The sequence below is a fragment of the Manis pentadactyla genome, chromosome 4 (genome assembly GCF_030020395.1).
Source record: "Manis pentadactyla isolate mManPen7 chromosome 4, mManPen7.hap1, whole genome shotgun sequence".
Classification (NCBI taxonomy): Eukaryota; Metazoa; Chordata; class Mammalia; order Pholidota; family Manidae; genus Manis; species Manis pentadactyla.
Window position 1 is genome coordinate 31,468,862 of NC_080022.1, and position 25,389 is coordinate 31,494,250.

General features: G+C 44.1%; 1 protein-coding gene across 4 annotated transcripts in view; it reads left to right on the forward strand.

Moving 5' to 3' along the window:
- The window catches only part of NFYC (nuclear transcription factor Y subunit gamma), a 70,745-nt gene extending 48,673 nt beyond the window's left edge, over nt 1-22,072 (forward strand). For 3 of the 4 annotated variants that reach the window (XM_057500082.1, XM_057500081.1, XM_036892874.2), the window contains exons 3-10: nt 1,368-1,439; nt 2,829-2,942; nt 6,008-6,103; nt 10,953-11,126; nt 14,121-14,279; nt 17,374-17,481; nt 19,952-20,011; nt 21,254-22,072. In XM_057500082.1, the coding sequence (XP_057356065.1) occupies nt 1,368-1,439; nt 2,829-2,942; nt 6,008-6,103; nt 10,953-11,126; nt 14,121-14,279; nt 17,374-17,481; nt 19,952-20,011; nt 21,254-21,373 (903 nt within the window). In that variant the 3' untranslated portion in view covers nt 21,374-22,072. The remainder of the gene's footprint in view (nt 1-1,367; nt 1,440-2,828; nt 2,943-6,007; nt 6,104-10,952; nt 11,127-14,120; nt 14,280-17,373; nt 17,482-19,951; nt 20,012-21,253) is intronic. The other variant, XM_036892875.2, reaches the window with a different exon arrangement.
- Nucleotides 22,073-25,389: the final 3,317 nt, after the last annotated feature.

A 25,389-nucleotide genomic window follows, 5' to 3' on the forward strand; every position in this document is an offset into this window, starting at 1 on the left:
TTCTGCCACTTCAGGGTTAATTTTAGTAGGGGCTTCCTGGAAAATGTTAATGCCCAATTTAGAAAAAGAAAAGATGAAAAATTTTTGTTGCAAGTTTATAGAGGTGAGTGGTAGCGAAGCAGTTTGTTGGGTTTGTTTGGAGAAATTAGACGTCTTGATGTACATTTTGTCTTAATAGCTGTTCTTCCTTCTGTAATCATAAAATGGATTCTGGGAAAGTTGGTGGTGATGTTTTTCCAAAATGCTCCCACTGCCTTCTTTTAACGTATAAGTGAGGTTTTCTGTTGCCTTCTTGGAATAAAAGTTAATTTACACATGTTCATGATACCAAATCTCAAATAATAGCTGCTCCTTCTATAATATGATGAGGCAAATTCCCAGGGTTGCATATTGTGTTTGGTGAGTCACATTTCAGACCACTTAAAGAATCAATCATTTGACACCTAGTCCCAGCAGGGATTTTGCTTATTTTAGCTAATCTCTCCCTTTGCACCTGTCTTCATTGCAGCTTTGAAACCTAAAATTGATTTTTATTTCTAGAATTGCATCCATCATTGGGCATGTGCTTAGATACCAGTGGTATCAAAATAAAACAAAAAAGGGCTTAAATCGCAAATAATTGGGTAGTGCTGGTCAAAATGTCTTTCCTGAATCCTATCCACAGTAGAGTTACGTGGTTTCTCCCCTGCCCAGTCTTGTTTGTTAAGAAAAAAGTGCCAGGGCTATTCCTAAAAGGTAGCTAATAAATTCACCGTCATCCTTTTTCCATACTGTTCTACTCCCACCCCCAAACAAATTTTTGGAGACAAAGCCTTTGCTTCTGTGATGGGAAAGAAACTCCTCCCTGATTCTGGTGTCTGGTTAGTACACAGGTCAGAAATAGCCAATTATCATGCTGGCTGAAGACAACTGTGGGTCACTGAAGAGAACTGTGTGGGTCAGGTGCTGCTGGTTCTTGTTCTGATAGTCCCTGAATAGAGGAAAGAACTAGCAAGTTAGAGGAATGCTCCTGAGGCATAAAGCTCATTTTAATCTGCATAAACTGGTAAATTTACCTGGGAAAAAAGAAGAGCCACTCATAATGCATCTTTATCTTGTGCTGTCAAAGAATCTGATAATTGTTTGGAGCTGCTTGTCATGAGGGCACTGTTAGAAGCCATCATAAGTTTATCCTGAAACCCTTTAATTGTTTGAAGCTCTGCATGGGTTAAGAAGAATTTTACTGTGGAGCTTATATTTTCCTCACTCATCTGTACCTCCTCTCCTACCATATTTTCTTAGAGGGACTAAACCAATCAGACTGTTTCATGCTGCTTGTCATGCCCTTTTGTCCCAACTGTTTATGCACCTCTTGTCACTTATTTCAGAAAGATTTCCGAGTGCAGGAACTCCCACTGGCTCGTATTAAGAAGATTATGAAACTGGATGAAGATGTGAAGGTGAATTGACATTTGATTTGTTTTATTACTCATATTGAAGCTAAATAAAACAGTGGGTAGGTTATTGCTCATTTCTCTAGAGCTCAAAGTTTAATTAAACAAGAATGAAAATATTGTTATTGTCTGTTGCTTTACTTGTTCCTATCTAAAATTGGTAAGTGAGCTGAAATTGAACAGTTGTAATTATTATGTAGGGTTTGCTGAGAATTAGGGGATATCCTGGTTTTCCAGATGTTGAAAAGATGCTGTGTGTTTGCTTTTTGAATCACTGTTTTCTTTTCACCATGTAGTATAAACATGTATCATCAAATAACAGGACAGTTGCCATCTTCTTAGCATCTTATTGCAATCTCTTGTTTGTCGGTCTGAGCTCTAAGAAGTGTTTGATAATGATATCTATTGCACTTATTCTAACTTCAGTCCATGAGTTGTTTTACATGAATTATACTTGTGAGAAGGTTTACTTGGGGGTGGCCATTTCTGTGTTCCTAGGAGTCCGTCTCCCTTTACAACTCTCTCAGGAAAAGAACTCTCTCCTTACTATTCAAAATTAATAATCTCTTGTTTTTGTGTAGAAAGCTACCAGTTCACAGCAGTCTTCCCTTATTAGCTCAGTTCCTCCTGATAGTAACCCTGGGAGATTTGATAGGGTAAGAATCAGTAGTTCCATTTTATAGATATGGAAGTACACACACAGAAGTTTAAAGTAACTCACCCAGAATAGGAGAACCAAGATCCCAATCCTTATCTCCCTTAACTCCCAAGCTCTTCCTGTGGCTCTGTCCTACATGGATCACCTCACCAAGGGTTCAGAACTTTGACCAAGAGCTTGAACTTTGAAGTCAGACTTGGTGAGGCAACTTACATTACTTGAGCACTTACTAAGTCCCAGGCCCTGGGCTGGGTGCTTTTACATATATTATCTCATTTGACTCCCACATCAACATTGGAAGGTTATCATCTTTTTCAGTATATAAAGCCCAAAAAGTTAGGAAGCTTGAGATTTTACCTAAATCCATTGGCTCGCAAACTCATTATCTTTCCCCACATTGTCTCTCCTTGGGTTAGAACCTAAACCGTGCCACTTGCAGGCTCCATGGGCAAGTCATTTCTGTCCTAAACCCTAGTTTCTTTGAAAGACTATTGTGAGAGTAAGAAAGTGCATGATAGGTGCTAGGCAAGTTAGCATTCTTTTTCCTTCTTCCCTCCTCCTATCTGCTTCGTCCCTAATTATCGGATTTATTTTGCCTTGAAATCTCTTGAGGCTACCACCTTCGCATTTTTCAACCCTTGCCCCGAAGTCCTCTGGCAGAACATGAGGCAAGGAATAAGCCAGCTGGTTTGAACAACTTCCTGGTGATTGACAGGGAGGGCCTACGTCTGTTGCAGATGATCAGTGCAGAAGCCCCTGTGCTCTTTGCCAAGGCAGCCCAGATTTTTATCACAGAGTTGACTCTTCGTGCCTGGATCCACACAGAGGATAACAAACGCCGGACTCTACAGGTAATATTCTAGACTTACGTCAGGAAAACTGGCCAAGCATCTGCCTTTGCCTGCTTCTCTTGCATGGCTTTGGACCAAAGATTGTTCTTTGTTAGGCCTCTGTCAAGCTGACATGTGTGATTGGGATCTTTCTCTACTGTTGGGAGGCAGGCATATCTTAGAGCCATGATAGTATTTTCCCACCGAGAACCTTGCTTTTCAGCTCTCTCATGATTTTCACAGCTCAGTGACTGAACTCTTCACTTGGTGATCCCTCTCCATAAACAGAGGCTAAAATGATATTTATCTGTTTCCAGATGTAAACAACTTCTGGTTAGAAGCCTTTGGGAGACTCGAGGAAAGGACAGTCCAGGAAGAGTCAGTCTAACTAAAACCTCATTAGCTTTTTTTGTTCCGTATCTGCCTTCCTGGGAATCCTTTACTTCTTTTTTGTTTTCTTTTTATTATAATACAGCAAATCGACATTCATATTATACGAAGACCGCTTGGTCATTGGCTCTAGAGGCCGTCAACAGCTTGACCTTAGCTCTTTTAGGAAAGGTTTCCCAGATGTAAGAGGAAGAGTGAAACAGATACAAGACAGTGACATTATTTTAACAAAGCCAAGAAAATTAATCATATTTTCTCGTTTTCCCTTTACCTCCAAAATTGAAAATGCATGCATTTATTCATTATTCTGCAAATGTTTATTGAACCATAATTTGCCAAGCATTTTCTAGCCTCTGGGGATTAAAATACAAAATAGACAAAAATCTGCATCCTTGGGAGGCATACATTTTAATACAGCTAGGCAGTGAGAACTTACTTTTTGCTGCCTAAAAGGAAGTCTGTGGCTTTGGAAAGATCCAAGTAAAGCTACCTTCAAGACCAGTTGAGATTAAAAAGCAAAATGGGCAAAACACTTGAGCAAGCACTTCAAAAAAGAAGATATCCATATGACCAATAATCATATGAAAAGTATGCAACATCATTTGTCATTTGGGAAATACAAACTAAAACCACAATGAGATGCTGTTTTATACCCACTAGAAATGGCTAAAATTAAAAAGACTGACAATAATACCAAGTGTTAACAGGGAAGTACAGCAACTGAAACTCATATGTTGCTGATGAGAATGTCAGGTGATACAATCACTTTGGAAAACTATTTGACATTCTCTATGAGCCAGCTATTCCACTCATAGGTATATACCCAAAAGGGTAGAAATTCTTATATAGGAATGTTCATAACAACCTTATTTATAATTGCACAAAACTGGAAACAACTCAAGTATCCAAGTTGGGAATATATAAACAAATTGATATATTCATAATATGGATTGCTACTTAACAATAAAAAGAAATAAACTATACAGCAACATGAATGAGTCTCAAAAATAAGTTAAGGAAAAGAAACCAGAGGAAAACAATACATAACACATGATGCCATATACTAATAACCTGTTGTGGCTGCCCCAGACTTGGGGAGGAGGGTAATTGACTAGAAAGGAATAGAAGGAAACTTTATATTCTTGTCTAGGTGATAGCTACCTGGGCACATACATTTATTAAAATTCTTCAAGTTGTGTACTTAAGATTTCTGTTTTCTGAATATCAGTATTCAGTGAAATATTATTGGCATTTAAAAAGGCAAAATGTTAAAAAGACCAATATCTGTGTTTTCAAAATATTGTAGAACACTTTACTGTATAGTTTGGAGGTGATTATTATTTCATTTCTTTTCTCTCTCATTCTCTCTATAGATAAGCCATTTAGATAGCTTGAGGTGACATCATCAAGAATGTGATACTATATGGTACTAATCTTAAATGAGACCTGGCAGCCTTAAGATACCCCTTCTTCAGTCAGGAGGGTTTATTATCAAGCTGGTGGCTGGCAAGAAGAGTGGACTAGAGTTTTGCATTTCAGTGGCTTGGGGCCATCACAGAGACAAAGGAAGGAAAAAACAGAAAATTTCCATTCCCTTCTATTTTGTCTGATGAGTCACCTTCTCTTAAGATGTGATATATAGAGAGGTTGCTAAGGGTTTGTTAGCATGTTACTTTCCCCCCAATATTTTATTATGAGAAAGTTCAAACATACGCAAAGTTTATAGTGAATACCTATATACTTACACCTTGGTCCTGTTAAGTTTCTTTTTTACCCCATATCTGTCTGTCCATCTATCCATCAAATCATCTATTTTTAAATGCATCTCAAAGTTTACTTTCCCCTAAAGACTTGAACATGTATATCATTCACTAAAATTCACTCACTGTTTTTTCCAGGTTTTTTTTTTTTTTGCTTTAAAATTTTCATACAGTGAAGTGCCCAAATCTTAAGTATACATAATGTGTTGGTTTTCAATTAAAAATCTTTTAACTTTATTATTTAAAGAAAGGGAGTGTCATTCTTAGAACCCCATCGGAGCACACCTTGATTTCAGTATCATTAGTCAGCTGACACCTACGTTCCCTACCCACTCCTACTGCTGTTCTACTAATTTCAAACTTTGAATATTCATGTCACATTAAGATTTAAACCATGGATTAACACTGTGATTTTAAGTTCCAAAATAAAAATCATAGCCTTGTGGGAACTAACGTACATAGATCCAGTGACTAGGAACTACTGCAGGAAGTTACTGAATTAAGAGTTCAATAGAGATTCACAAAGCTTATAAGATTGAATAATAGCCTAACTTTACTGACTGCAGAATGACCAGAAGCCTACCATTTGAGACTGTTAGATTTGTACAAATTGAGTTGGGAAGATGGTCATTTTAACATGCATAGGGAGGTCCTTGGGGTAGGATCCAGCAGATATAGCCATGGTTGGAGGCTCAGATACCTGGTTTGTAGAGCGTGAGCTACATGTCCCTCTTTCTGGTTGATGTCTGTCCCTCACATCTGATCATTTGACGTTTGTAAGGTTAGGCTGTGCTTATTTCAACTACAGACTTGGTCATGGCTTTTTAATTTGGCTTAGAAGTCATTGTCTTGTCTTACTTGTAACTTGGAGGGTTCAAAGCCAGTGAACTAGTTTCTCTCCAGGCTAATTTTTCACACTGCTTTTCTTTGTTACAGAGGAATGATATCGCCATGGCAATTACAAAATTTGATCAGTTTGACTTTCTCATCGATATTGTTCCAAGAGATGAGCTGAAACCTCCAAAGCGTCAGGTGAGCTGGGAAGGCATTGCAGCTGCTCCGACTAAAGAGCTCCTTGCATACTGGTGTCACGTATGCTCCTTTTCCTCTTAGCACAAGTCATTTGCTGTTCTTTTTGCTTCTTCTCTAGACCAGATCCATCCCTAACATCTTCTGTTACTCATTTATGGATACTTTTAACTCAGTGCCTGTGAGGTGGTGTTTCAGTGAAAGCAGACAAAATGAAAATTAAAGACTTTAGTTACAAACAGTAAAGTGAAGCTCATTTCAAGGTATCCTAAGAATTCTATCAGAATTTTTAATCTGGGATAGGAGAATGCTCCCAGTGAGTTACAGATCTTAAGATTTTCAAGAAACAGCTTCTCTGTGTGACAGTGGTGTTTGGAGTGAGTGGCCTTTGGTTTTCTCTTACTGTAGACTGTGGTTCTCTATATAGTGCTCTGGCTACACATTCGAATCACTTGTTAGGGCTTAAAAAAACATGAGTGCCCAAGGTCCCACCCCATATCAGTTGAATCAGAATCTGTGAGGGGGAAGCCCAGGCATCAGTACTTTTTTAAAGCTCCCCGATGCTTTTAATGTGCAGCCAGATTTGAGAACCACCACTTAAACTGTTTTTTAAGCAATCATGAGACTGATGTGAATGTCTGCTTTTCTCTCTCTTCTGCCTGCCCCTTTCCAAGGTCACACAGATTGTTTTTTCAGCACCTTGGGGTGCATAAAGCTCTTAATTGCAATTGTAATAGATCCCTATCCTGTATAGCTCATTGTTTTAGGCATGCAGATTGTATGACTCACTAGGTATAGTAGAGATACTTGGGGATTAGTAACAGAGTCTGGCAGAAGCAAAGCTATACTTTGTTCTGTTTGCTTTGTTAAAAAAAGTTTTAAATGTTTTTAATGGAATATTTCATAGTATATTATCCTTAGAAACAGAGTCATTCAGTGACAGCCATTCTTCCATGCTGTCTCATATTAATAACCAGTCATAAGTGGGTGCCTTAAAGGACATTTATAATCCTGACCCTGTCTGGGGGCCTTTAGGTTAGCAAGTGCCCTGTTCCCTCCTTAGCGTGGGGTGCCTCACTGCGTCTCCATTCTTTCTGGGCAGTCTTTGCTACTGTAAACATCCTTGACTGGAAGCTGTAAAGTGTTCAGAGGAGCTTTCAGTCGGATGTTTACAGCGGCAGGCTGCCACGGTCGTCCCTGGTTGCACATCACCTTTGAAACATTGCAGGTTTGTGCCCATGGGCTCAATTTCTCCTCTTGCGGTGCTTTCCTTCTTTCTGAAAAGTCACTAGAAGAAGAACTTAGACCACTTCTTTTCCTTCAAAACAAGTGGTACCACATACCTGCTGTCCTTGTTGGAATTTATTTCAGAAGCCCTCTTTAAATACATAAGGTACTGAGCCTTATGTGACAAAATCAGGCCTTGCTCATGCTTGTTGTGCTCTTATTTTCTGTGGGCTGCCTGCTGAGCCAACCGGCTGGAGGGAAGAGTCATGTCTTGTCCCTCGTGTGCTTGGCTTTCTCAGGGTGTCAGGTAGCTCGTTCCATCCTAGACTGACTGAACATACTATGATACATCTCCTTTTACATTGTGTCTAGCTGAAACAGCTACTTGCTGCCTGGATTCAATTCTTTGTAGGTGTTTGAGCTGTTGATTGGCATCTTATTTGGGACAGCTGCTGCCTGGCTTTTGAAAGGTTGAAATTGCTGAAAACTGGCCTGAAATTCTAAGATGAGCACTTTTAATCCTCTGTAGACATGAAGTTTTCCCAAGCTCCAATTGGCTGGCACCTCCTTAAGTCCTTTAAAAGAGCCTACTCTTTAAAACTCACCCTTTCTGAAGGAGGCAGCAGTTCATTCTTGCTACTGAAGCGAATGTACTTTTTTCCAGTTGGGCTGGCTGCACAACACTGTATTGGTGGCCGTAGGATGTGAGACTGCTCATTCTCTGGCATTGTTTGTCAATCTTCACTTCTGAAAAGATTCTGAGAGCACAAGCCCTCTGGTTGGGGAGGCCACTGCTAAAACTGGGCAAGTGCCCCATTCTGGATTGATCCAGTCATTCAGAGATTATTCTAGCATTCAGAGGTTGATTTCCTACTGCTGGGGAAAGAAATTAGCCAGAAATACAGAGTTGTGGATCTAAGGTCCTTGACTTCTCAGAGACAGTTGGAAATTTCTCTTGTTCTTTGGGAAAGCAAGTAAATACTATTCAGAAGCAGAAGATAGTTGAGGCCTGACTTCTACCCTACTAAAGCTATGAGTTGAAAGTTCCTGCCCATTGAAATGTCACTTTCTCTTCTCCCATTTCTTTAAACCAAGCATAATCATTCCCTTGCTAGCTTGACTTCCATTGGCAGAATGTCTTCACCATACAGAAGAACCTTAGACATGCCTCCTTCCATTTCAGCAATTTGAGAACAGCCATGCCTTGTCCTCACTAACAAACCTAGACCTCTCTACTGTATAACACTCCTGGAGTGTCCTAGACACAGCTAGTGGTTCATAAGCAGCCTAAAAGGGTATAGTAGGCAGCGTAAGAGAACCTCTACCTGCTATCACAGCTTTTGGCAAGGGGTGTTTTGACTTCTAAAAGAGTTTGCTCTTTGTCTAGCAAAAAGACCACCTTCACTTTCAGATCAGCTGCAAGGACTAATAACTAGAGACAAGAATTAGGCCCAGGCTGGGAAATGCCAGTGTTTCCCTACCTCCTGACTTCCTACAAGTTGGTTCCAGTGGTGGAGGTGGGGGGCGGTCTCAGTCCTCTGTACCCTGCTATCACCCAACAGCTTTTTCAAGTTAGGTCTGGACTTGAGTGATTGATGTTTTTTGTAAAATGGAAAGGGAGCTCTCAGTGGAAAATAAACATGGTCAACCTATTTCAAGAGCTTTGAAAAGAGCAGTTGGCCTCTGTTACTTGGCTAAGGAGGGTACCAGTATTTTATCCTTGCCATAGCCAAGACCTAGTTGACAAGCTGATGTTTATTTAAAATGGTGAGAAGTTGGATTTGAAGTGAAGGAGATGTTGTCATAGTTAAGTTGTTCTGGAAACTGAGACCTAGATGAAAATAAAAGGAGACCTCCTTTTTCTTCTGCTCAGCATGAGCATGTTCAGCGTTCATATTATTTGGAGCTGAAGCACAGAATACATTAACCTAGAAAGTTGGTTCATGTTTGAGGAGTAGCTTAGAAATCCCAAATGTTACGATGTCTGCAAAGGCTGGGGGAATGGCTTTCAGGGAGCCTTGTCATACAGAGACCATGTTTCTCAGAGGCTGGATACCAGCAGGCCTAGTTTTAGTATCCTGGGCCCCCAGTCACCAGGCAAGCAAGAGAATACCCAGCCCTGTTTTTTAGGGCATGCGAGTTTCTCCCTGCACCATGGCCATAGAATCCTAGAAGTAGCAAAAGAATTTAGGGACTCTTGTCTATTGGTAATAGCAGTTGGGTCCATGAGAATTTGTCATACGACCAACTTGGGTTTAAAAAAGTACTACCTCCAGCTGTCTGGCTGGCTGTATAAATGCATTCATCATTCAGCAACTGCTTACTGAGTGCCTACGAGAGAATGAATGAGTGGTAGGGACAGTCAGGAGCGAGAGAGAGCTAGGCTTTGTCCTCATAGGACTTCCATTCTAGTGAATTTGATAAGCAAGTACAAACAGGTGTGATGAGCAGCACAAATTGGGGCACCTAACCTGAGGGGATGGGGTCAATACCAACTTTATAAATGTCACTTTGGGGAGCTTTGAGGCAGTCTGCATGGTCTCTGTACCTTGAAGTTCAAGGGTCTTTTCCTGTTTTCCTGAATCTGGCAAACTTAGTCCAGAACAAGAAAGGACTAAATTTAGCTGATATTTTTGCTCAGCCAGCCCAAGTGGTTGTGTGTTTGTTGTTTTTGTTGTCATAGGCAGGGGCGCCGTGTGTCACAGGGCTGTCGGAGCAGACGTGGATCTCTGTGTCAGTGGTCAGGGGCTGACCAACCCCGGACCCTCAGGCTGCAACCATGTCGTAGTGTGTGTAAACATCCTACACTCTCAGCTGTGAGCTTAAGGTGGCTGGGAGAGGGTTGTTTACTCCTTCTGCCATGGGAAACGTCAGCTGAAGAAGGAAGTCTCTTCACCCAGCAGATTGGACAGAGTGCGACCTCCCTAGTCAGCCGAGGAGGCATCCCAGCGGAGGGCTGTCCCTCAGGCCCCCTGGGTTGCGCTTCTGTGGCTAAGTACAAACCAGAACCAGATGTGACACTGGATAGATGTGGCCTTCACTTCACTGACCACAGAGCTCTCAGTGTGCTGTGAAAAGCTGGGCACTTGCCTAACAGTGCTCTCAACATTTGATTCCGAAACCAACCTAGGAAAAGCCCTGTGTCTCTTACCCCTGCTCTGTCCCTCCTGAGGTGGTGGGGACAAAATAAGGAGAGTGCTGCCTCTTTGCAAGTTGGGGAGCTGGCCTGAGAGCATGACGTTTGGGTAGGATCTTCCTGGTGCCTGCAGTTAGCACTGTTCTCAGATCACAGGCCTTGGCGGCATTTACTGACAAGCACTGCTGGTGTGTGCTGTTTAGTTACGGTAATTATTTGCCCGTTTGCGACTCATCACGCAATGGTGATTACTCTGTACTTCAGAAAATTGGCTGTATGTTTTCTAAAGCCTATGGAATCTGTTATTTTTAGTTTGATTTAGCACAACTGGTCTCTTCAAATTCCACTTTCCTTTGGCTTCAAATGTGGAGAGCTCAGCATTCAAGCAGACAACTGCACAGAGCTCATTTGGGGGAGGAATGGAAATTCACTGTGGCGGCTGCTGAGTTGGTTCTTTTCCTCTTACCTGCCTCTCCTTCTGCCCCACAGGAGGAGGTGCGCCAGTCTGTGACTCCTGCTGAGCCTGTCCAGTACTACTTCACGCTGGCTCAGCAGCCCACCGCCGTCCAGGTCCAGGGGCAGCAGCAAGGCCAGCAGACCACCAGCTCCACAACCACCATCCAGCCCGGGCAGATCATCATTGCACAGCCTCAGCAGGGACAGGTCTGCGAGCTGCCGAGGGTGCCCAAGCCTCTTAGGTTTGGGATAGCGCCAGTGTGACTAGGGCAGAGAGGCAGTCAGTCATAGAGCCCTGGATTTGAAGTCTGAAACTGGGCGTTTCCCCAGATTCAGCCACTGAGATAACATGTCACCCTAATCTCTCGAGGCCCTAGTTTCCTCATGGGTCAAATGAGGAAAGTACAATGAACAAGATGTTCTCCAGGATCCCTATAAGCCAAAAAAAATTTTTTAACTCTCTATAATGCTCCATGACGGGTAGTGGCATCTCCATAGAAGGTATTTTAAGTGGACCCCATGCCTGCTGTCCATGCCTCCGGTGTCTACACCGCAATTGGAATTTATGCCCTTACATGATAGATCAGGCCTCAACTGCCAGCTTGCATACCTCTCCTCTTCTTCTCCCTATTTCTCTGTCCCACCATATTTATGTCAATGACCTTCTCTTTTTATAACGGTAATCAAAAGATACTTTCTCTCCCCAGCTGTGTTGTTGTGAGAGCAGTAACATTCATGTTTGTTGAGGATCATGAGAGGCTGCAAAGAACTGTCTTCTCTTAGTTCTGAATCTGAATTCCTTGTCAGTTGTTTGTTTATTCATCAAACATTGAACATCCAAAGTCCTATGCTATGTGTTGGGGATACAAGCATGAATAAAACAGTCCTCATTTTTTAAGAATTCACAATCTAGTTGGGGCTACAAATACTTAAAGATTATACTATCACTTGCAAATGTAAGATATTCTTAGGCTTGTGTCAAGGGTGTTATGGGAGCACATCAAATGGGGCACCTAACAGGGATGTGAGGGAGGGAGAAGGCATCCTGAAGGCAGCGGTACAGGTCTTAGAGGAAACAGTGGAAATGAATCCGATGAAGAGGGGAGGGAGGGCTTTCCCAGTGGAGGGTACAGCATCAGCACAGGGCATGCTGTCAGGGTTCAGTCAGCATGGGGGAACTTCAGGGCAAGTCTGAAAAGATAGGACACATCTTAGCCTTGTGTATTCTAGTAAGGAGCTGCATTTGCCTAGACAGAAAAAAAACAGAGCAGAGGTATTTATCATTTAAGTATTAATTATGACTTTAGGATTTATTCCTTGCTCATTTTTTGATCCATGTAACAGAAATTTACTGAATGCTTCCCTTTTGCCAGCTGCCCTGGTAGACAGGAGGGGTTCAAAGATGATTGCAGCTTCGTCCCTGCCTCAGGGTGTTCCACTGCACTGGGATGCTTAAGGGACCTTCTTTGGCTAATGCTTGTGCCTTTGCAGTAGCGAGAGTTTTACCTGCCAAAGGCTTTATCCCTTCTGAGCCAACTTCAAGGAGTCTGCCAAGGGCTGGCTCCGGTTGGCCGATTATCCTAAGATGCTCATGGCTGTTGTGCCCTGACAGCAGGGCACGCCATACGTGGCTTGACTGCTGCCATGATAACACAAGCCCTCATTTTCTTGAAATGATTTAGAAATACCTTGGAAATCCTCTTGGGAAAATTGAGTTGATATAGTACAGTGATGAGTTAGCTGGCAGTATGCTTTGTATTTTTTAAGTCCACGAGAATTTCATCTATCTTCTCTGCCACCCAGACTTGCTCAGCTTGGAGCTGGTAAGGCTTGTGGGGATCGCAGAGTTGGTCCCTCCCAGCACATTTCCGCTGTTGTTTTGCTGTCCTGCTGTTCCAGGATGGCTTATGCTGTGTCACACCTCCCTGGACCTGTAGTAATTAGTATTTCATGTTGAGTTCAGAAAGCCTTTGCAGGACAGAATACATATTAAAGTTGGAAGGCAAGCATGTTTTGGTAAAGTGAATCCTGTGTTTCTGTCATAAAATTGGAAACTTTTTTATTCCTGGAGGTTTGAGAAATAGTCTGAGTTGAAAATTGTGCTGAGAACTGGAGGTGTTTCCTGTTATTCTAGCCCACTTCTGTGTGTATTTTTACAGATCCCTCTGTTACCTTTCTTTCCCACAGTCCTCCAGTGTATAGTACCCCTGAATCTAGTCTGTAGTTCCCAGAATACATCCCTTGTAACTTTAGATGCATGGTAGACATACGCAGTCAGAATGTAACATCAGAACAGCAACATGGATTGAAGCCTATAATTTCACTGAAAATCCCAAAGTCATCTTATTGAGGTGATTTTTCATTCAGAGTGGGGAGAGAGCATATCTGAATCGGGGTTGGGGGTGTACGTATAGATTAAAAGGTCCCACCTCCTTCCATCACCTCCCCCCACCACTCGGCACCACCTCCACCACCAGATGAGCAAGATATGCTGGGCTCACTGCTTAAAGTTTTTTGAGATTTGAACAGATGACTGACCTGTCCTTTGGACTGTTTCAGATCTTACTGTCTTGTCTCTCACAGGAGCACGTTTCATAGGACTACAATCCGCTAAGTGTATGTGAGAGACACGGACTCTGCCAGGTCATATACATTAGACAGAAATTTCTTAAATCTGAGATACCTGTTTCTTGACAGTTAAAATCCTTGTTTTATTAAATTCTGTTGCTTAAGGGTAGCCTCAGTTAAGATTCAACTCTTAACAGTGTCTAGTGTCTTAACAGTGTTTGTCCCATGGGAAGCTGTGCTGTGATCTAGAGCAGCCAGCTGGACGGTGTGGGCTGAAGTCACTCTGCTGCTGGAATAGGGCGAAAGCCAGTATGTGGAATTTTCATTCCAGCATCTTGCATGTCTAAGAAAGAGCCCAGGATCCTGAACTTAGTAAATTCATATTGACAAATTGGGCTAATCCTTGTGCTTTTGCACTGGTGAGAGCATTACCATCTGTTTTACTTTAAACAGTAACTGTAGCAATGCCCTAGCCTAAAGGATTGTGTAGGTTGAGTATTGTTATTAGTGTTAAGATGAGCTAAGGTACTCATGGAGAGCATTTGCTCCTAGTTAACTGCTCAATATTAACTCTTTGGTAGCCTCATGGTTCTGAGTCAGCGCTCAATTAGCTTGCTCATGACTTCTTTCCAGACCACACCGGTGACCATGCAGGTTGGAGAAGGTCAGCAGGTGCAGATTGTCCAGGCTCAGCCCCAGGGCCAAGCCCAGCAGGCTCAGAGCAGCACGGGACAGACCATGCAGGTGATGCAGCAGATCATCACGAACACAGGAGAGATCCAGCAGATCCCGGTAAGCCCTGCCCTGCCTCAAGGTCTGCATGGCACTGTGCAATGTAACAGGAAATACTTAAAAGATTTTATAGACACACACATACATATATGTAATAATGTGTGTGTGTGTGTGCGTGCATATGTACATATTTTTAAATCTATATTCCCATTACCCTAGACCACAACTTAGTCCACTGTGTACTTACCCACTGCTTTCTTTTCATTCAGGTTCAGGTTCACCACGGGGCAGCTCCTCTTGATTTCCCCCATCCCACCTACACAGAGAATTGTTGTAACCACTACGCCGTGCCAAGGCCCAGAGGCCCTGTGTGGCAGTCCTGTCTTTTGATTAGCTGAGTAAAAGAGGGAGGTGTACAGGGAAAGCCATAAATACACTTGTTGCATATTCATGAGTCAGTTCCCAGTAGAGCCTGCAGCAAAGTGTATTTTTGGCTTTCATTTAACTTATCTGTTCCTTCACTGTGGACTGCTGCTTCCTGTGTGCCTTGAGGGATTTCATTTCTTAAATTTGTTGGCTTTTTTACTTGTACTTCTTTTATAAAAATAGGTTCCTGTCTTAATACTTGACATCTATACATTGGTCATTCTGCCACTAACAAATATGGATAGTGAGTGACATGGAGGAGTCCCTCTGTTTCCTGCCCATTTGCTCATCCTGTTGTAAGTGAAATGTAGACAGATACAGAAACTCACTTAAACTTGGTTAACCACTTCCTCTTTGAAAAAAGCTTGAGAAACGCCTTCTTCCTTAGATTAACATAGTAATAGCCCAAGAAAAAGCTTAGAAAAGTGGAGGCTGTGTTTCTGTGGATCACTTTCCATCTCACTTCTCCCTCCCTCCTCCCTCCCTCTCTCTCCCTCATGCATGCACACATACAGTATCTTCAATTCCAGGTGTCTTGCCTCACTGTTTCACCACCAACCACAAGACCTCTCTCTTGAATGATTCTCATTTTTGTATGTGAAGACACCAAAACAAGTTCAGTGAAGCCAGAAAAGAGTCCTCACTTTATAGTAACTTTAACTAGAATCTTTTTAACCTTCTGGGGCACAGAGCCTTAGCACAGATTCGTTGCAGAATTCAGGACCTTATCTTTACTGTTCTCAGATACTTTCTACAGCATCTGCATTTCTAAACTCATCAAAGTGTTCATAATAATGATAACCTTCAGGAAGGAAACTGTTTCTCTTTGAAAGCCCAAGAAGGGGATGTGTAGGGTTATTCCTTCTGTGATTAATGTAAAAAGCTGTGAGGGCCCCTAGCCTTGTCCTGTGGTTGAGCACTGATAGGCAGAGGATCACCAGATATCTAAACTGAAGCCTCAGAGAAGAGCTTCTTGCTTCCAAGAACTACTTGGAACTCTTTGGCTCACAGCTTTTCAGTCACATTTGAGTTTCTGCAAAGGGCTCTTCCCAACTGGGAAATGTAAAATCTGTAAAATCCAATGCTATCAGTGCACCTACCCCTGACTTCTGGGACAAGGCTTTGGTCTTTCATCCCATGTTCCTTGGCTGGCGTACTAGTGACTCTTGGGACCAGCCACATCAGTCTCTCGACAGATGAGGTTTCCCAGGTGCCCAGCTGCCTCCATCCCCATAAGCAACTTAAAAGTTGTTGCCTGGAAGCTGCATTGTGGGATACAGGTGGGGAGTCTAGGCATGGCACCCCAACTTCCCGGCAGCATCTCCTGGTATATTCTCCAGAAAAAAATGACTGCAGGTCATAATATCCTGCCCTGTCTTCTTTGAACCAGATTCTTAATAGGTTTTTGTTTTTCTATTCCCCTCATCTTTCCTTAAGTGGACATTTCTGGAATGGTCTACCAAGAACTTCAGTGGTAGTCTTTTCTTGGTGATTAAATCCTCTTTGAGGCTGGAAGTTTCACAGAGGCAGTTTGATTTAATGCTGCATACAGGAGTGCAGCTTCATCCTATCAGCATTTTCCTTATGGAAGTGAAATTCCCTGCAATGAAGTTGGTTCTTGAAGGCAAGGGGAAATTTTGCTCCAGGGTAAAGAACTGTGACTTGCCTAGTTGCCTCAAGAAGCTCACACTTGTCACAAAGGCAGCCTGGGCAGCTAAGGAGAGTGGTGTCTGGGCCCCCAGGTAGAGAGACCAAATCTGCTGGTGCTGCTGGGACCTCTTTCATCCCCCATATCGTGTCCTCCTCAGCTGCCTGTTTTCTCTGCTGAGCTGCAGTTCCTCTCACCTTGTAACCGCCTGGGTTCCCCCCTTCATCCTCACGCCAGAAGCACTGATGCTTTCGTGGTGCCCTGGAGTGTCACGGAGTCCAGTTTAGGCTTTTAGCACACAGTTAAATGCAGCAGTGTGGTATATGGTATTATCTGATACTTCATCTTAAGCATGAGGGACTCGGAGGGCATTTTTGTAGCTTTGGTTCCCCATGATGGGGTTTTCTGTAAAAGGTTTATTGATTCAGTTTCCTCTTGGGAAATGTTTGGCCAGAGCTAGTGCTGAACACCAAGGATCCTAAAAGTCCCACAGACCCTGGTTGGTTCTGGCTCTTGAGGACGGAGATAGTAAAGCAGGCCAGTTTTTTCTTTACGATGTGCAGCATGGAGTTGGGGTACTAGGGTGGTGGGGTGGGGTAGTGGCCATCTTCTTTGGGCTCCTGAAGGAACTGGAGCTCCTCAGTATTATATCAGCCATCCTGGGAACTGGGGCTGGGAAATGTGGAGGTGGAGGGGAGAAAGGCCCACACTTAGGTACAAGCATTCCAGTAATGCCAGACAGTCTTTGGGATGAAATCCTAAGATTAACTGTGATTAAACAGCTAAGAACCAGTGCATGTTGAGGGTACAGCCGTGCTGTTCTCGCAGATGTGGTAGGATCCTCTGGGAATTTTTTCTGAAATCCATTCAGAGAACATATCCTTTTCTGTGTGTTGTGTGTTGTGTGATGGAGATGTTATGGTTCTGCTTGTTGTGACCTCTGTTAAAAAGGAACTTTTCAGGGTAGGCTTCTTTTGAGAGGTTTGTGGGGTAGGGAACAGTCACTGTCTCTGGTCATACAAAGTTTGCCTGTTTGCGGTTGCACTCAGTTCCTGCGGTCTGTGTCTCTGCCTGCCCTAGGTGCAGCTGAATGCCGGCCAGCTGCAGTACATTCGCTTAGCACAGCCTGTGTCAGGCACCCAAGTCGTGCAGGGACAGATCCAGACACTTGCTACCAATGCTCAACAGGTATGTGCCTAGAGATGCAAGGCTTGAGTTGGGGAACCAACAGGAGCTGGTTCTGGAAAGGAGTGCTCAGCACACGACTTTTTTGCCACTTTATCCTTTAGCAGTTGACTTTCACACCCTCCACATCTATTCTGCATGCCAAGGGACAGATGGGGTTTATAGGAGTATTGGTTTCAAAGTGTGTCTCTTAGCGTCTTGTTTTCAAGGTACAAAGAAATGCAAGGCAGGGGAATTCTCAAAAATAATTGAAGAAAGCGTGTGTGTGTGAGGGGGTGCGCCTGTGTGTGTGTGTGTGTGTGTGTGTGTGTGTGTGTGTCTAAGTTGGGTTAGGGAGGTGTTTTGACAGACTGCCTTACTGTCAGGCTGAGTTTTCATCTTTAAACCTGAATAACTTTTGGGTTCTGGCGCACCTCCTGTGCCCTTTGGGAAGCTTAATTAGACTTTGCCCCACCTCCTCATGCACCCCTTGCCAAGGATTGCTCTGCTTTTCTCTTCTCATATATAAGATGTTGAAGGCTGTGAGCCATAGGTACTGAGGGGGTTGGGCTTGGGATTGGGACTGTGGGCATCTTTTGCAGGGATGGGGGATGCTCATCAAAGGGAGGTTAATGGACTCATTTGCCTTAGACCCAAAAAAAGCAGCAATCGTTTAAGAGCTGGACCTGTCTGGCCCAGTTGCATTTCTGGTGATGTATCTATTGACAGTGGTGACAGAGCTGAGTTTGTAGTACAGGTCTCCAAAGATCTCATTTCGGAAAATATGAGGAACGAGCCAACAGCAAGACTTCTGAGATTCATACAGTCTGTGGGATCATTAAAGTGCCTGCTCTAAACCTTGGCTCGCATGGGAACTTGGGCTTTTCCCTCGTTTCCTTGGGGCTCACTGACATGGAATCAGATTTCAAGACTGGTCATACCCTTGGGTACCCACCCCAAACCGTGTAAGATTCTAAACTGGGATATAAAAACTATATGGCATGGGGGTGGGAGGAAATGAGAAGAGTTTTTGGTTCCCCAGAGGTCAGTTTGGGGACCAAAAACTAAAGCCAGGATGTGGGGAGAGTTGGGTGCACAGAGGGTAAGGGGAGAAGCAAGAAGAGGGCATCTGAAGGCAGTCTGTCAACAACACATTGCAGCTGGGACAACCTGGCACTTTGTAGGTGCTTAGTAAATGTTTGTTGAGTGAATACTGATAAATAATATGTAAATGGAGTTTAAAGGTATAAATGAAACTTGACTCTCAGCTGATATGAAGGGCATTCCTGCTGACCATAGAGTACAGTTAACCTCATCTATGAAGAGTATTTTCCATTTGTTTCAGGGTCATTCATTTATCCTGCAAATTAATTTCTTGCAGTATTTTTTGAATACTTTGCATTGGGAGGTATAAAGACAAAACTTAACTTCTACCTTGAAGCAGCTTACATAGACTGGTGGGAAGAGAAAGACCCAAACATGGAATAATAGTAAGAAATCCTCCCAAAGCCCTTTTATATCCATCCACTTCTTGCTCCTTGCAGCCTCATGGGTGGGACTGATAGGTTGTTTTGGCCATTGTGAGGACACTTGAGAGAGCAACCTTTCAGGTTGGCTGAGATGATCGCAGATGATGGAACACAGAGGGCATCACTAGTCAAATGTTCCATAGATACAAACAGTGCACACAGGCACACTTTCTTATCGACCTTCTTTCTTATCGACCAAGTATCTCCAGCAGCTGGCATTTATATGATGCACTTTTACATGTCAGTAAATTTCTTTTAAAAATATATTTAAAATTCCCACATACAATTTTAAGTGCTTGTGATAAATGTGCCACCCCACCCCACCCCCGTCCCCAACCCCGCCTTGGCCCAGAGGGCCACGTGTGGCCTCTCTCGGAAAAAGTACTTCACAGGTTTGCGACAAGGGCTTTCAGGGCCAAGGCTACATGCTCGCCAGGGTGTTTCATATTCCAGTCAGATAATCTGGGTGATACGGGTTTGGTTTAGAGTCCACCTTCCAAGAATAAAAGGGACCACTTATCACTGCCTGTTTTGCAGTCTGCCTTCAATGGCTGAAAGATAGACTCTTAGGGCTTCTGCCTAAACCATAATTATTATGCCCTGATGTTAGCACATAGGAGCTAGCTATTTTGTTTAACTTGAGCCCCAGGTGCTAGAGATCTTGCAGTGAGTAGATGGCAGGAGTGGGGAGTAGGTGGACATTAAGAGAGACAGTCATAGAAGGTGTATGTTACGTGCTCCAGGGTCCTCTCCATGGTGCCGACTCTGTGTAGCTATCAGTGCTTGGGGTAGGGAGGGGCCCTTGCTTTCTTGGTACCTGTCAGGCACTTGTTCTGTGCCAGGCCTTATTCTGGGTGCTCAGTATGCCTTGTCTTGTTTGATCCTCACAACCCTCACGTGGGTGGTGGGCTGGTGGACGAGATCCTGCAGCTGACCTGCCTATTCTGCCATCTTGATTCCTACAGATCACGCAGACAGAGGTCCAGCAAGGACAGCAGCAGTTCAGCCAGTTTACAGATGGACAGGTAGGACACCCAGCCTGGGCAGGAGCAGAGGGTGAAGAGTTGGGGGCGTAGCAGGTAATATCTTTTGGGTTTGGATGATTAGAGCAACTGTCCCATCTTCTGTGAGTAACGAGTGGATAGAAATTGTTAAACACAGTAGTCTTTAAATCAGGGTGCCTATCCTTTAGATTTATGGACTTAATGGGAACTACATCCTCGTTTTACAGTTGGGTAAACCGAGCCCTGGAGATGTGCAGTGCTCACGCAGCTGTTCATTGCAGAACCAGGACTAGGATGCAGGCCTCCTGTTTCCTTCTCTAGGACTGGTTTTCCCTAAGCCATGCTGTTTTTTAATAGCATGGATTGGTTGAAATGAAAAGGAAATGTGGTCTCTCAAGCTGTCTTGGTGCCTGGAATTGAGTAATTCTCAACCCGTGTGAGGAAGGAGTCTTCCCTTTTCCCTCTGCCTTTCCCCTCACACCGTAATCCCAGAGACCCCTGAGGACATGATAGGATGACATGCCCAAATTGTGTTCTCTGCTGCCGTGAAGGAAGAGGAGTTGACATCAGAGCACGCCTCTGGCTTCTTCCAGTCCACGAGGCTGCACACCAGGGCTCCTGTGGCCAAGTATCTTGGCTTTTGGTTTCTTTTGGGAACTTGTGAAATCCAGTATCCAGTTGACCCTAACCTTCCTTAGTGGCCATGTGAGATCTTCTCCACCCCTCACAAGTCACAGGGCTGTAGTATGTGTTTGATCCCAGGTGACTTCCTCAGCAGGGCCCATGGAGAAGTGCAGGTTAAGTGTAGCCTCAGCCTGAACCAGCTTTTCTGAGGAAAAGAGGAGAGGGGGTAATCCTACTGCCCCTGCCAGTGAGGATTACTAAGAGTTGGGGAAATGCTGACTTCCAAGCTGCTGGTATAGTGGTTCGAATTGCTTGTGTTTGTCACAGAGGAACAGCGTGCAGGAAGCTCGAGGCTCTGAGCTCCCGGGAGAGGCAGAGCCCAGAGAAGTGAAAGCCGCAGGAAGTGCAACTCCCTGCACCTCCTCCCCGCCCACCACACACCCCCCCACACACCGGGCTGGTGCCTCCTGTGTCTGCTGCTCCCAACCCCAGCAGAGCTCCACATCCCCTCCTCCCTCTGACGCCTTGCAGTGGGTGGTGGTTGAGATATCTGGGGCCCCCAACCAACTTGAGGCCCATAGGGAGCTGCATGCCCCTCTCCCAGGGGTGACCTCACTCTCTCCTCTCCACCCCTCGCAGCAGCTCTACCAGATCCAGCAAGTCACCATGCCTGCCGGCCAGGACCTCGCCCAGCCCATGTTCATCCAGTCAGCCAACCAGCCCTCCGACGGGCAGGCTCCCCAGGTGACCGGCGACTGAGGGCCTGAGCTGGCAAGGCCAAGGACACCCAACACAATTTTTGATACACAGCCCTGGTCGGTGGGCACAGCCTCCCTCCCCAGATGACCCGGCTGACCTCAGCGCCTCCTGCAGGCTGGGACACTGGTGCAGGTGCAGCACTCCCCTCACCTGGGGGCCGAACAGAAAGATGCAATATTTTTTATTTCCTTTCTTTCCATTTTTTTCTCCAAGGAATCAATATTTCAATATGTTGAGCTCTGTGTCCAGTGCTATGAAACAAAAATATTAAATAACATATTTATGGCAAGAGTGTGGTTGAAGAAATATTTGTTTTTTTTGGTTCTTACTGCCACTTCTTTTTAGGAGCAAATCTGCTCAGGGGCATATTTTGTCTCCTGACTCTTGGTACAACTGATACCCCAGAATTTGCCACCTTATTCTGCCCTCAGATTAAATGAGGTGAACACATGTAGCTTCTTCACTAGCATCCTTCCCCCATCCTCCTGCTCTTGCCCCAGAGCTCTGTGTATTTGCATCCAGAGGCCATGGAAATATTCCTTACATTTAAGAGCTGAATTCATTAGTCAGGAGAGTGGATGGTTTCAGTCCCAAACCTTCTCTCCCAGGGACCTAAGGAGACTAGAACTCAGTGCATTTGTTGTCCCTACCCCCATTTTTAATTTTATTTTCTTAAATGCATTAAACATTGTGCTAGTCTCCTTTGTTGTATGGACTTCAAACTGCATGAAATGCAATAAATCCATTTTAGGTAACTTAGAGTCTGGGTTTCTGTGTTTGGGGGCATTCATGGGACCACTTTGACTGGGAAAGACTTGGAAATTGGAAAGGTTCATTTGTCCTGGGAAGTGGGGGATCTTGTGAGGAGAGGATGTCCAAAGTCAAGGGAACTTAGGCTGTATATCTGATTCAAACTGAAGTCGTCAGCTGATTTTTAAAATTAACTTCATCAGAATCTATTTGCTGCTCAGAGGTACATGCCTACCTTACTTCCTGGACTACCACACATGGGCCAGATTCAGCTGTGTCCTGTTTGGTTGAGGGCTGTGAGATTATCTTTCATGGAGGATGCTAGGATCTGGGTAAATCCCTCTGCTCTTGGCACAGGCTGGCACTCTGAACTGACTGCTGTGCCCATGCCCATTACCAAAGGTATGGCATCAGCCATGGAAGGCAGCCCAAAGTCCCTTGTCAGCCAGCCAATCAGAAGCATTCTATAGCCAGGGCTGCTTCCTGTTAATCGAAGCAGGGACAATAGAGCATCCCACTTATTTCTTGGGTTTCACTGGCCATAGAGGCCAGTGGTGAGCCATCTTCCTTACCTTCACCGTGCCATCTTTAACAGCTAGAATAGAGCCTGTTGTCATGGGAAGAGCCAAAAAACTAGGTATAGTTTCTTCTCTGACAGTAATATACCGTAAAACACTGGGCAACTCCCTTTTGGGGACTGTCTTAAAGGATGAGGTTGGAGTGGGGAAGAACCTTTAATGTTAGATCATTTCAAGTCTGACCCTGATGCTCCAATTCCCTCAACAAATATCCCCCACTGCTAACCATGGTAAGTACTTGGACAGCTATGTCTTCTGTTTCGTTTTCAACCATTTACCTAAGTGCAAAAAATGTTAAGATGGCTTGCACTGAAAACATACACAATGAAATAATAAAATATGATGAATTAGAATTAGGAAGAATATAATTGAGTAGGAAATCAGGATCATAGAAAACAAGAACACAAATATTCTGGCTGTAAAGATTGAATTAGGTTTCACATTTTATTCTGGGCTTCCTGGCTGCCAAAAGAGAGACGGGGGATCAGATTAAGAGATTCACACTAAAGAAGGAAGAAAAATAACATCATTTTGCAAAATCAGAGATTTGCCTAGTTTGAACGTTTGGCTACATGGGCCCCCTCCAGGGTGAAGTGAAGCTGGTGATACTCTCACCACAGGAAGTCGTCATATCTGCCCCTTGAGTCAGGAGCAGCGGACAGCTTCTGACTCCTCAGTACAGTGCCCCTCCTCCTACTGTTTCCAGTTATCTATCTTAATTCTAGCACTGGACTTCTCTCTGAAGGGGATCATTTGGCCACTGTCCTGTACCCAAACACATCTCAGACATGCAAGTATTCACTAATAGCTGTGTGCCTAGCCCCATCTGGAGAGAATGAGCATTTGTGTGTGAGTGCACAGAAGGGGCCTTGGCCTCAGAGAAAAGACAGAAACTCAGCTATTTCATTTCCTGGCTCACCCTCCAAGTTAAGGCTGCTGCAGTGTCCCACTTTGCTGCTCTTAGACTCACTCCTGAAAACCCAGACATAATTGGAATTTCAGACTAGTCAATGGGTCCTTGTGTTCCCATAGGCTTCCATTCTTATTTTGGAGATGTTTCAATCAGTTGTGATTGGCAAATAACTTTCTTATTCACACGTTCCCTTTAAATTCCTCCACCAGCAGGGCCCATCTGGGTGTAAACAAACACTTTGGTGCAGCCCAAGAGAACCCCTATCTAATACCCAGCATGATCCCCTTACATCCGGAGCACGCTTGAAACATTTTTCCTAGCACTTGCAGCATCTGTCCTAGTGATCTTCACAGTGACCCTGCAGGGGAGACAGGAAGAGGGATTGTGATCCCTGTGTTACAAACGGAGACATGGGAGGCCCAGAAAAGTGCAGTGATGTGCCCAAGGTCACTCTATGAATAGGGGTGGAGCTGAAACTAAAACATTGATCTAACCCCTGTGCATATATAGTTGCTTTCTGGCTAAAGGTGTGAGTGCATGGGTGTATGAACAAGGCTTTACTCATTGTGAACTGTCTCCTTTTGCTCTGCCTCCCCAAACCCAATGGCCCAGCCTTGGCTATATGTGGAATAAATAAAGCAGTTGGATCTAGTGTGTGGACAGTTGGTAGTTAGGATAACTTCCTTGAAGAGAAATGATGCTGGAGACTGGAGGCCCCTGGGATTATGAACAAACCACCTGGCCAGCCTCCTTGCTGCTCAATTCTGCTGAGGCCACAAGGGGGCAGTAGGCAGCACTTACCCATCTCTAAGAGGTGCCCTCTGACCCTCATCCCAATTTAAGCCAATTCTAGGAACTATGTGGGTAAGATTGTCCCATTTTTCAATGGGTACTAAATCCTGGACCCCCTTCCTGATAAGACTCTTAACTTTTGAAGCAGGGAGCCTTCTAAGGCAACAGTGGGTGGTTAGGTTTTAATTAAAGACTGGGACAGCTCAAGTTCATTCAAGGCCTTTCCCATCTCCTGTCTCTCTCTTTCTACTGTCCTCACTCTTGCATTCCATGCTCCTGTCACATTCAAATTGCTCACTGTTTCCTGAACTCATCTCCAGTTTTCTGAGTGTACTGGTCCCAAATCCTGGAACATCCTTGTACTTTTACACTTACTGATCTATACAGCCATCAAGACCTGATTTAAATGGCCCTTGCTGACAAACTTCTAACTCCTGGAGCAGAGTTAGTGAAGACCTCTTCAATACTTCCGTAGCAGCTTCTACAGCCTCTGTTATTAGTGCTTATACCCACTAATTCATTCAGCAAATATTTCTTTGGCACTTTCTGTGTATCAGACATTGTTTGGCCATTGTGAAGACAGTGGAAACTCAGATAAGGTTTGTGCTATCATGGAGCTTTTATTGGCCTGGGGGCAGAGTGAGATGGGAATGGGAAAGATAGACAATAAATACAAGGCCAGTTAGGCTCTAAAGAATCCCCCATCACTCCTAGAATTTTCTGATTTTGACTGTCTTCCTCAAAGATGATCCTCTTCCAGTTCATGGTCATCTCTGTGCCTCCAGAGTCTAGCACAGGGCCTGGCACCAAGAAAATAACAGTTAATTGATGAGTGAGCAAATGGACATAAACCCTTCCCTGAAGTCAGGGTCTCCGACACTGCACACATTTCCACCTCTGCCCATTTACTCTCACTGTTGCTTTTTTCTTGTTAACACATTTTTATTGAGCTGTTAATATGCTAGGTAGGGGTATTAGATAGA